The sequence below is a fragment of the Mastigoproctus giganteus genome, chromosome 14 (genome assembly GCF_048544385.1).
Source record: "Mastigoproctus giganteus isolate SK-2022 chromosome 14, ASM4854438v1, whole genome shotgun sequence".
NCBI lineage: Eukaryota > Metazoa > Arthropoda > Arachnida > Uropygi > Thelyphonidae > Mastigoproctus > Mastigoproctus giganteus.
In genome coordinates, this window is record NC_143588.1 from 4,336,272 (window position 1) to 4,349,606 (window position 13,335).

At 38.7% G+C, this 13,335-nt stretch overlaps 1 protein-coding gene across 2 annotated transcripts in view; it reads left to right on the forward strand.

Annotated features, from left to right (window-relative positions):
- LOC150074954 (transportin-3-like) overlaps positions 1 to 13,335 on the forward strand; it is a 742,971-nt gene that overhangs the window by 281,848 nt on the left and 447,788 nt on the right. For both annotated transcript variants that reach the window (XM_090388987.1, XM_090388988.1), the window contains one exon: positions 1,981 to 2,056. In XM_090388987.1, coding sequence (XP_090245113.1) covers positions 1,981 to 2,056 — 76 coding nt within the window. The remainder of the gene's footprint in view (positions 1 to 1,980; positions 2,057 to 13,335) is intronic.

Here is a 13,335-nt window from a genome sequence, read left to right on the forward strand (position 1 = left end):
TCTTCTGCTGGATCCCAGGCCATACTGGAATACCAGGAAATGAAATTGCAGATGCTGCCACCAAGCATCCATCCAGCACATCCCCAATGAATTTTCTGGTCCCACCCAGTGATTACAAAATGCATATATGAAATATATGTAAGGAATGATGGACACTACAGTGGCAAATGCATATTCATAACAAACTCCTTGAAATTAAACCTGTACCGCAATTATGGGCCTCCAATTTCCGCACAAACAGACAAGAAGAGGTTGTCCTGGCTAGAGCCCGAATAGGCCACACTCATTTGGCCCATCCATTCCTGTTATCAGATAATGACCCTCCACAGTGTTCACATTGCCACAGGCCACTCACAATAAAACGCATACTCCTAGAATGCACCTTGTATAACAGTTCCCGTCTAATATCATTCACTTGTCTCTCAAACTTACAGAAATTGTCACTTAGCCATATCATAGGTGAAAATTCAAACCTTACAGAATTTTTCCTCTTTCTGAAACAAATAGGTTTATATAACAGTTTCTAACTGCTTCCATAGAAGCCAATAAAATTAGTATTAACTACTATGATAGGTGCAATATGGCCAAATAGCCTTTGCACCAGAAAAATCCAAGCACAGCAGCAACAACAACTCTCTCTCTCTCTCTCTCTCTCTCTCTGTCTCTCTCTTTTGGAGTAATTCAGAAAAAATTTTTTTTTTTGGCTGGTGCACCATAAGCCTGAGGCTTCCTTGCACCATATGGCTAATAATAGTAATAACAAGCCTAAAGGCATGTGAGGCTCCTGGAGCTGAGGGCATATAAGCAGTAATTTTGAGTGAGGCTGTCAGATATAGTACATAGTTTAGCAGTGCCTGTAGTTTCACAACTCCACAATCAATTCCCTTCTGTTGAATATACTACCTTGTAAAGGCCAGTTAATGTGAGTGATATGTGGTTTATCTAGTGTAGTGTAGTGTAGGGTTATGTTGTTCATCTGGCCTCTTAGCCTAGGAGACCCATGAAACACCACTAAACCCTAGTTACAATGCCAGACAAGGGGTGATAGGACAGATGGAAGGATCAAGGTCTTTCACTGGGCAAACCCTGCCATTGCCTGAGTTTGCCAAAGAGAGCATCTAAAAAAATATTTTTTTGTGGAAAGGAGCATGGGTAGAGATGGTGTGATGGAGTATAGATGAAGGTAATGGAGGAGAATGATGGAATTCACCAGAAATTCAGAAGTTAAGGGGATAGAGGGGCCATCTCTGTAGAGGTAACCCACACTCTACGTGGGAGGACTATTAAGAGCAGCGAAAGTATTAGTTTGATAGGTTTGCACCAGGTGAAAAGTTTGGGATGGGATGGGAGGTGGAGAGAGGGTTTGGGATTTTCATCTAAGAAGTGCATGTGTCATATTGTGTAAATAAGTCACAATTGGGGGTTTTGACTTATTACAGACTAGTTGATAACCCTTATACCTCTAGGTACTATCACTTATTGATGAGAATACAAATAGCTTCGAAACATTGCTGTCTGAGTCGTGATACTGAACTGAAAGTAAGTAACAATAATCATCTGTAATGGGGAAACTTTACTTATTTGAAGTATAAGGAGGGCAACTTGTGAAGGCTTTTGCAGTACGAGATGTTACAATACTGATGCAACGTACAAACTTTGGTTGTCAAAAACACCCCTGTAGTAATGATGCAAATGCACTAACTAATGTCATAGTTTGAATTTTACATAACTCAAGGCAACCTGTCATCGTGTCACTACTGTCATGTACTTTTGAGAAATTATTGAATGTGGTAAAATAATAATTACAGGAATCTGAGCAAGAAAATTTGTAACATTTATAACAAATTCATAACAATTAATGAATAAATGAGTTTCTTAACAAATATTTAAATATAGGTGGTGCATTTGTGCACCACCTTGCATAATTTGATTATTACAGTATAGAAAAAAATATTTGGAATACATTTATTTTTCTTTTAGATCCATCAACTATTGCAGAATGTTTACAGAACTAGCAGAATCTCTGTTAGATGAAATGATTTCTACTCCAGGCAAGGTATCTTTCAATATATATGTTTCTCTACCAAGCAGTGTGTTATATGTATATTGTGCATGTGTGTGTGTTAATAATAATGGCTAACTTTATTTGGCAGACTTCTGGATTGGTGAAGAGTGGGACCACAAAATTAGGCAAGTGGGAATACCAGAAAGTGGTAGGTATGACCTGGATGGAGATGGATGCACAAATATTTTTCAAGGTTACAGTCTTGAAAAATGCAAAAAAAAAAAAAAAAAAAATGCATATAAATGCTAATAGAATGCTATAAAATTAAAAACTGCTCAGGTTTGTTAAGACACCATAAAATATTTAAAACTGCTAAAATCTATTCAAATACTATAAATTTTAAATATTGCTAAGGCATGTCAAAATACCATAAAACATTAACTACTGAGGAAAATTTTAAAACACTATGAAAGTACTAACATCGGTTCATTGACAAAATCTCACATCAGAGTCATAATTTGGTACATTGGGTTACAGGTCACAGTGTTTCAGATGCTATCAGTTTCAGTGCTATGTGAGTGGGCATTGTACTATTATGTGGGTGAAGTAACTGAATATGATGGCCAGGGCCTTGACAGCATAATGCAATGTTTTAGATAAAATTGAAATTGATGGGAGAGTGTTCTCAAATGTATCAGACCCCCAAGATGACCTTGGAACCATTGACACCATTGGGGACTACTTCACCATTGGAAAAATCCAAGATGACCATGGATTTTTAACACCATTGGGGACTACTTCTGGAACACATATGTCACAGTGAATTACAGTTCTGTTACTCTGCAAGTTCGTTGTGGCCACCACCACAATATATGCTTAGCCACAGAAATGGCAAGCATTTCTGTGGCTAAGCATATTTTGTGCAATTGTGAACAGCATTAGCTTTTCCGCCCAGGTTACCAGCCCTCCCCGTAGCAGGGCTGTTAACCTGAGTGGAAAAGCTAATCCCACAGGGTGAAAAGGAGCTAAAATGGAAATGGATATAAACTCACGGGCTGCAGACTTGATAATGAGCACAACTCCAATCGTCTGAAGAGACAACAGATGGAAAATCAAAATAAAGTGCCAGCATTTTGTATAATGTACTAATTTTCCACACAACCTATTGGCAAACAATCGCCTTTTCTAATACAGAAATGTTTAGAATTGTTTTGTGGGTCTCCTAAAATGATTTAACATCTAAAGCAACCCATTCAGAAAAACCGTTAAAATTAACAACATTTAACAGTATTCCAGTGTAAGTTATGCCCCATAACATTCTGAACATCTCAAAAGGTGTTATCAGTGAATGGGACTTGCTTAATGTCTCTGAAGAAGAAATAATACAAGAGCTTAGTGAAAAAAAGTAACTCATGCACAGAAAATAATGACCAAAAAAGATGGCAACCTACTACCAACCACGTCCATCATTTTGACATTTAGTGCTCTGACTTTTCCATCCTCAGTTAAAGCAGGTTGCTTAAACTGCAAGATTTCTTCCTTATATCCCGAATCCCATTCACCAATTTTTTTTAAGTGCCAGAAATATGGGGGCCATTCTCAGATGTCATGCTGAAGCAATGTGGTGTGCCCTATTTGTTACTCCAAGGAGATTGTACAGCTTCCACGCCTATTTGCCCAAATTGTAAAGGAAGCCATCCAGCATTTTTTAAAGCTTGTGAATTGTGGACAACAGAAAAGAAAATTTAAAAAAATTCAAAATAGAAAATAAAGTTTTCTTCATTTTCTATTTGGTGCAAGAATCACTTTCACCTCTTCCTGCAGCTACTGTTAATCTTTTAGTCTGTGAATCCCCCCCCCCCCAAAGCTAGCAGTTTTCTGACACATCTAACACTGCATCGATGGCATCAGCAAATCTTGTACTCTTTATATTTAAGTGTACCCCACTCCTGTAGAAGCAGTCTGTCCTGTTAACAAGCATAAACCACACTGAAAAAAATTCTATCCCTTTATATTGCTGATATGCTTTTATCAGTTGCCTCTGTAGCCGAGTGGTGATGAGCGAGAGTGCAGTAACACATGCTCTTTGAGTAGACCGGGATTCAAGCCCCTGACTGCTAAATACGGTCGATCTGCCAGTCCTCACTGGACCATGCTGGTCCAGTGAGGATTGGCGATTATGATCCATTATGATCCATTTCCCTCAACACGAATGGTTGAGGAGGCTTCCATATTGCAATGGATTGATAATCACTGCAGTTACTTTTTTTTTAAATTTATACTTTTATTGTTATCCATTTTGACAAAGTGGCCTAATTTTTCAGGTCACTGAAATATTTTAACCGTAATCTTTTCCATGACATGGTTTTGGTGCATTAGCCTTAGTTTGTTAATGTATCAATAACACCTAAATATATATCACTGATAGTAAAATTCCCGTTTATCATTGACAAAACCCCATAAGCTGTCATTTCGCTGAGCAGTGCGGCCTGTCTGTACTGCTCAGCAAAATTCACTACACAATTATGGCCAGGTCTTTTTTATTTTTCACATCTTTATGTATAGTACTACACAGTTGATATGTTGATCTGTAATTACTTCTACCTATATGTAGTACTTTGTATTTGTCAATGTTAAACTTGCCTTTTCTCAGTCTATCTTCCTAATTTTTCTAGATCTTGTTGCAGCAGCCTTCCATTATTGCTGACATTAATCACCCTGATATATCTTCATCAACATCATTAATAAATATGGAAAACTACAGTGGGCCGAGCACCGAACCCTGTAGGGCTTCAGTAATAACAGTCCACAAAGAGCATTGTCCATTGATAACAACTCTGTCTTCTTCCACTCATCCATCCCTTTATCCATACCAGTGACTTTCCCAGTGACCCAATTTGTATGGCAGTCTTTTATGTGCAACAGTATCCAAAGCTTAACTAAAATCCAATTCAAGCTTATGACTTCTTTTCCATGTTGTAGTGTTGCATCAGAAGAAAGGTCAACACTTTATCATTTAATTAGACTGGAAACACATATCTGAGGTGATTTCCCGAGACGTGAGCCCCTGGTGTCAGCTTTTTTTGATATGAAAAATTATATGACAGCTTGGATATTTGGAATCTTAAAAGACATCCATAATGGTGGTCACTTCCTCCAACTGTAAACGATACCCTATTTGCCGATGACTTCACTATATTTACTGTCATGTAACATGAGTGTCATTGAAAGACAATGCAGCATTCTGTCAACCCTTCCGTTCCCAAAACTCCCAGGCAATGGCTAATGGTTTCACCTTCTCATCTCAGACGGTTATTTCCCCACGGTATTGCAAACAGAACCTTCTTCACCCTGAACCAGAATTAAAGCTCAGACAAAATGCTATTCCAGTAGTACCCGAGACAGTCTTTGACATTCCTCTAACATAACTGTGGACAGATGGCATGAGGGAGTCTTAATTTCTTACATGCTATTTCATCTATTAACTAGGGTGCAGATAATTGCACTTCACTTCATATCTGTTTGGCCCCGAGTGTCAAGTGTTAATAGTAATAGTAATCGTGGCATGTGATGCAAGAAACCAAGTGTATGAACTTATGTAGCATCAGCCAAAAAAAAAAAAAAAAAAAAGAAATTCACACAACCATTCCCCCTAAATGTTTGTCCAGTTCCTCCTTAAATTTATTCAATCTATCAACTTCCACAATGACAGATGGAAGCCTGTTCCAGCATTAACCACCTGCTGGCTAAAGGCAAATTTCCACACATCTATTGTACAGCTGTCTTTCCTCAATTTGAATTTATGCCCCCTTAGGTTCGTAATCTGAACAAGTGGAAGAATCCCATCAGAATTCAGTGTGCTCAACCCATTCAAGGCCTTATACACCGCAATCAGATCACCTCGCAGGAGCCTGGTGTCCGCTGCTGCAATTTGCAGAACTTAAGCCTCTCGTGGTAAGAGGATTCCCCTCACCAATCATGTTTCCCTTCTCTATACATGCTGAAGCAAATCTACATCCTTCCTAAAATGAGACCTCCAGACCTATATACAGTACTCAAGGTGTGGCCTGACCATTGCCTTATACAGAGAGACAATCACCTCCTATTCCCTGCTACCAAAATTCCTGTATATCATTGACAAAACACCATGACTTGCTCTGGCAGCCTACTGCATTGCTCAGAAAATTTCATGTCTGACTGCACAATTATTCTCAGATCTTTTTGATTTTCTACCACCCTAAGTGTAGAACTACACAGTTGGTACGTTCCTCTGGGGTTACTTCTACCCATATGCAATACTTTGCATTTGTCAATGTTAAACTTCAGTAGCAACTTCTCAGCACGTCTTCCCAAATTTTCTAGATCCTGTAGCAGTAGCACACTGCCATTACTGTCATTAACAACCTTCCCAACCTTTGTATCATCTGCAAACTTCAACAATAACCCTGATATACCTTCATCGATATCATTGATAAATATACAAAACAACAGTGGACCCAACACTGAACCCTGAGAGACTCCACTAATAACATTAGTCCACGAAGAGCAGCGCCCATTGATTACCACCCTCTGTCTTTGCCCACTCAACTATCCTTTTATCCATTGTAGCAACTTATCCCAGGGGCTCACATCTGGTGAGTTTGGGCGTGGCACACCCAGGATCCTGAGCTGGATATCATCATCCTTCTCTTTCTTGGTGATTCCCTTCTACTTCTCTCTCTCTCTCTCTCTCTCTCTCTCTCTCTCTCTCTCTCTCTCTCTCAGGGTAACTTGGGAATTTTTATTTTTTTTATTTTTGGCTGGTGCAGCATAAGACTCAGGCTTCCTTGCACCATATAGCTAATAATAATAATAATACCCTTAATACCATTCTGTTCCAATTTGTATAGTAGTCTTCCTTGCACAACAGTGTCAAAAGCTTTCCAGAAATTCCAGTATATGATATCAAAATTATTTTTTGCATCCAGTTCCTTTGTAGCCACATCATAATATCCAATAAAATTTGTCAGACAAGACTTTCCCTTAACAAACCCATGCTGTGTCTGAATTATTGCTGCCATGCATCTTTAACCAGTGACTCCACTATTTTACCTGCAACAGAAGTTAAACTAACTGGTCTGTAATTACTCATGTCACCCTTCGATCCCCGTTTGTGAATAGATTTGCACATCTCCAGTCCATGGGGACCTCCCCTGAGTCCAAGGATGCTCTCATAATTATGGCTAAGGGTTTGGTTACTTCCTTTGCCGCTCTCCTTTAATATAACTGGATAGTTCCCACTACCCCAGGTGCCTTTCTTGTGTTTAACTTCAATAATTTCTTCTCCACTTTGCTCTCAGTTATTACAAAATCATTAAGCACCCTGCTACAATTTGATAACCTGGCATTTTCAATCCTTAATAACTCCTCGTGTGAATGTATATGCAAAATACTTATTCAGTTTGTTTGCTATCTGAGCAGGATCATCAACAGTTGAACCATAGATATCAAGTGGACCAATCAGATTCATCCCCTTCCTTTTAGAGTTTATATAAGTAAAGAAATCCTTGCTGTTTTTCTTAGCATCCTTTGCAAAAGATTTCTCGTAATCTGCCTTCGCCTGCCTAACCTCCTTTGTGACTTTATTAGAGACTTGCTTATATCTGCCATAGGCTTCTGTGTCGCCTGATAATTTATATGCATCCCTTGCATTTTTTTTCTTCTCTGCCACGAGTCTCAGTTCATTTGACAACCATTTAGGCCTAAACCTTGAACAATATTTCTCAGTAGGTATGAAACCTTTAGTAGCTTCCACTATTAATTCCTTGAATGCTTCCCACTTAGAATTTGCTGTTGGTAACATCATCAGTTGATCCCATTGTACAGAATTTAAACATTGTCTGAGACCACTGTAGTCACCTTTATGGAAGCAAAAACCCTTTCCTTTACTCCTGATGGTAATTATATCTTTAAGTAAAACACCTATCTGAGGTGATTTCCCAAGACGTGAGTTCCTGGTGTCAGCTTTTTTTGATATGAAAAATTGACAGCTTGGATATTTGAAATCTTAAAAGACATCCATAATGTTGGTCACTTCCTCCACATCTCCAACATCAGTACACTGTGATCACTGCCACTTAGTGGTTCCTTTATCTGCAAATTTTTAATACATGAATGATCGCTGCTGATAACCAGATCAAGAGTATTACCCTCTCTGGTTGCCTTTCGAACATGCTACTGCAGAAAACAGTCATCCAATAAATCCACAAAAGTCTTACTAGCGTGAGAGTGACCAATCCACAAGTTCCAGTCAATATCTGAGAAGTTAAAATCTCCCATTATAAGACAATCTGATGTACTAGCCCACTCTATTTCTCTGTACAATTGTTCATTGTACTGATTTGAGTCATTAGACCTATAACACATTCCTACTCTTATTTGTTTCTAGTGATCAGGCAATTTCTCAGCGATTATAAGGTAATTTCTATAGTGATAGTGATACATGTTGTCATTAGCATTGGTAAAGGGATATGGTGCAAGAAAGCAAGCTTATATAGCATCAGAAAGAAAAAAAAAAACCTTCCCATTTCATCCATTCCACCCATCCATTCATTCCAAAAGATTGTCTAAAGGCAAATTTCCGCACATCTATTCAACAGTTATCTTTCCTCAATTTGAATTTATGCCCCGTCAGGTGTGGAATCTGAGCAAGAGGATGAATCCGATTGGTTTTATATATATATATATATATATATCTTTATTGCAATCAGTGAAAATCAGGGAATAATTTTACATGTATTCCTGATGCAATGCCCATAATAGCAACAATGCATTCTTTTTGCTGGCCTTATATACCTCAAGTAGATAACCTTGTAGATGCCTCAAGTAGATAATCATGTAGATGCCTCATCTCCACTCTGCAGTTTGCAGAACTTCAGCCTTTTTTGGTGACAGCAACCCTTTGTTCCACTCACTAATCTTGTTGCCAATTTCTGTGCTCGTTCCAGCAGCTCTGCATCTTTCCTAAAATGAGGCTTCCAAACCTGTATGCAGTATTCAATGTGTGGCCTGACAAGGGGATAATCACCAGTGTGTGGCCTTATGCAACGTGATAATCACCTTCTTATCTCTGCTAGCAAAATTACTATATATCATTGACAAGGCCCCATGAACTACTCTTGCAGCCTTTTTGCACCGCTCAGAAAACTTCATATCTGACTCCAGAATTATATAAGCAAATTAGGTTATGAAGGGCCTAGGTCTCTTTCTTTTTTCCACTACCATGAGTGTAGTACCACACATTGATATGTTACACTGGGGTTACTGCTACCCATATGCAGCAGCATTTGTCAATGTTAAGCTACCATTGCCACCTCTCAGCCCATCTGCTCAACTTTTCCAGATCCCATTGCAGTAGCATACTTTCCTTTCATTAACAGTCCTACCAATTTTCATATCATCTGCAAACTTGGGCATTAAGCCTGATTTACCATTATCATTGATAAATACAGAAAATAGCAATGGGCCCAACAAAGATCCCTTGGGGGACACCACCAGTAACATTAGTCCACGAAGAGCAGTGTCCATTGATTACCACTTTCTGTCTTCTCCTGCTCAACCATCCCTTTATCCATAGCAGCAACTTGCCCATAATGCCATACCACTCCAACTTGTACAGTAGTCTTCCATGTGCAATAGTATCAAAAGCTTTCCTAAAATCCAAGTATATGATATCAAAATTAATTTTTGCATCCAGTTCCTTTGTGACCACATCGTAGTATTCAATTAAATTGGTCAGACAAGACTTCCCCTTAACAAACCCATGCTGTGTCTGAACTATAACGGTAATCTTGTCTAGATTATCTCGCAGTGCTTCTTTAACCAGTGTATCCATTATTTTCCCCGGAACAGAAGTTAAACTAAGAGGCCTGTAATTACTCGTGTCACCTTTCAATCCCACTTTGTGAATTGGGGATACATTTCCATATCTCCAATTTGTGGGGACCTCCTGAGTCCAAGGATGCACTCATAATCATGGCTAAGGGCCTACTTACTTCCTTTGCTACCTTCTTTAATATAACTAGATAGATCCGATTCAACCCAGGTACCTTTCTTATGTTTATCTTCAACGATTTCTCCCTACACTTTGCGCTAAATTATTATCAAATTCTTTAGCTCCCTGTTACAGTTTGATAAACTTCTGGCATTCTCTTCCCTTAATAACTCCTCATGTGTGAATGTAGATGCAAAATAATCATTCAGTTTGGCAGCTATCTGAGCAATATCATCTCAGTTAAACCATCGATATCAAGCAGACCCTTCTGATTCATACCCTTCTTTTTAGATTTTATATAATGAAAGAAGTCTTTGCTGGTTTTTTTTTTGCATTCTTTGCCAAAGATTTCTTGTAATCAGCCTTTGCTTGCCTAACCTCCTGGTGACTTGATTACAGACTAGCTTATATCTACCATAGGCCTCTGTGTCACCTGATAATTTATATGCATCCCATGTATTTTTCTTCTCTGCCACAAGTCTTATCAGTTCATCTAACATCCATTTAGGCCTAAACTTTGAACAGTATTTCTTAGTTGGTATGAAAAGCCTAGTAGCTTCCAATATTAATTCCTTGAATGCTTTCTATTTAGAATTTGCTGTTGATAACATCATCAGTTGGTCCCACTCTATAGAATTCAAAAATCTCCAAGACCACTGTAGTCACCTTTTCAAAAGCAAAAACTATTCCCTTTACCCCTAATGGTAGTTACATCTTTGAGTAAATCCCATGTCAGTATACGCTGTGATCACTGCCACCAAGTGGTGCTTTTATCTGTAGATTTTTAATGCACAAAGTAAAGGAAACCTGATTTATTGGCCTACTCTATTTCTCTGTACAGATGTTCATTGTACTCACCAGAGTAATTAGGCCTATAACACACTCCTACTCTCAATTTTGTTTTTCCAGTGCTTATGTCACACCAAACTGACTGAAAACTGCACCGTCCATTCATGTTAACTGAATGTACCTCCTCAGATTTTGTTTCTTTACTATTGATATAACCCCTCCTCCCATTCTATCCTTTCTGTACACATTGTACTCCCCAAATTCCAATTCTGCATTTCTTATATCTGTGTGTTACCATGTCTCTGATATCCCAACAATATCTGATCTTGATGTCTTGACCAGTACTTCAAATTTATCAAATTTATTTACTATACTCCTAGCATTGGTGTACATGCAAGTATACATGCACCTTTTCTTTCTCTTAGTTACCCTAACACAGCCCATGTGTTTACTTGTTCCCTGATGACTCCTGGCAGGCCATGAAATCCCTGCCACCTTGCTTTCCAGGCTGCTGCTCGTTCCAATTTTATTTATTTCGATTGCATTTCTAGTCAGGATCCTTGGATATGATTTGCTAATAATACTCAGTCTTGAGACTGACTAACTCCAGATACAGAGGAGGAATTCCGCAACTACCGCCAGCTGGTCTGGAACTCTGCCCACTCCACTCATTACATCCTTGCTAACCTGGCTACTGGGGCCTGCTCATTCCAATAGAAGCAGTGCGCAAATCACTTTTACCTCAGCCTGGGGCTACTGATAATCTAGTCGTCTGTGAATCCCTGAAGGTACCAGTTTTCCGATCCACCTAACACTGCCTTAATAGCATCAGCAAATATTCTTGCACCCTTTTTATTTAAGTGTACCCCTCCCTGTAGGAGCAGTTTCTCCTGTTAACAAGCACAGACCACTCTGAGAAAAATTCTATTCCATGTGCCTTGCATAATCTTGCCAGGGCTGAACTGATTGGCTAAGCTCTCATCATATACTTCCTCCTATCATGTCTGGGCAGAATTGCAGACACTTTCAAATTTAACCCTAACTCGTGACTTTTTTTTTTTTTTTTTTTTCCCAACATTGACTTGTTCTTGCCAGTTAAATCTGCAGAGCTCCTACTCTTAATGTCCATTAGTGCCTGCGTGTACAATATCACTCTTTGTGCCCTGAAAAGATGATATCTGCTCTACTATGTCATCACCCTTTGCCCCTGGCAGACATACCCTGTTCCTATTCCACCTATCTTTTTTGCATAATATATTTCCCATATCCCTGGCAAGAGAGTCACTGACATAACTAACTCCTGTGGGACCAGCACATTCTGCCCTGAAGATTTGCCTGATGCACAAAAATGGGCTCTGGTATTGAGTTGGGCAGCTGAGAACTTGATGAGTTCCCCCATTTTAATATCTTCGAGGACATCTAGCCTACTCTTCAAACTCTCATAGACCCTCATTAGAAAGCTGAGCTGGCACCTAATTTTTGAAACTCTCTGCACCTACCACACACAAGACATCCTCCTTCTTGGCTGGGTCACGTTCTTTTCCATAAAGTCTGCAAAGATTTCAAAATTTACACATTTTTTTAGGCTGTGCTCAACAGAGGACCACGAGGCTAATAATAGTCAGGGAATCACTGCATTTCAAACGCTTCTGTCGTTGCATGGATTTGTTTAGCGTTTGAAATGCAGTGATTCCCTGATTATTATTGGCCTCGTGGTCCTCTGTTGAGATGGAGCATAATGGTCAGTCTATTTTATTTCATTTTATTATTTATTTTCAATTTATTTGGTCATGCAATGTTGTTAGTCCACGTTTCCACCTTAGTGAGATATTACATAATTCGGAAATGGGTGCCATCAAGGGGGCATCGCTAAATTTCTTTTAATTGGCTTAATTTTCTAAATTATTTTAGGAATGTAGCTTCAACACTACCCTCTTTTTTTTTTCCAATAAATGGTGAGCGCATTCTTTATTGTACCTGTTGTCCAAATTTCTCTTCAATAAGAGCCCTAGAACTCACTCCAGAGCCCTCTACAATGCGATACTTTAATTTTAACAACCTGTATATCTTGACATAGTGATCTACTATCGCTGAATTTATTTTAGCCTCTGTTTTTGTTTTTTTATGACGTGATTTTTGGTTTAATTTTAAAATCATTATTTGGTCCATTAGTTAAAATCCAAACCCAACCAACCAGTTCCAGATCAAAATTGCAGTTGTATTCCATTTCATTTCATATGCCATTCCCCATAATGTAGTTTTGGTCCTAAAAGAGCTGAGTACATTATATGGAAAACGGCATATATATCAAATAAATTTCAGTATACTTCTCCATTGGAGTAGGACATTTTATTTAAAGTACTGAGGAAACTCGTGATGAAGTTCTTCCACAATTTCTACATAGCAGCATACTTTTTTTTTTTTTTACTCAGTTGCTATGTGCAAAATGAGGCTATGCCCTACTTGTACAATTCTTATTATAAAACAATGGTAAGACCATATTTGCCCC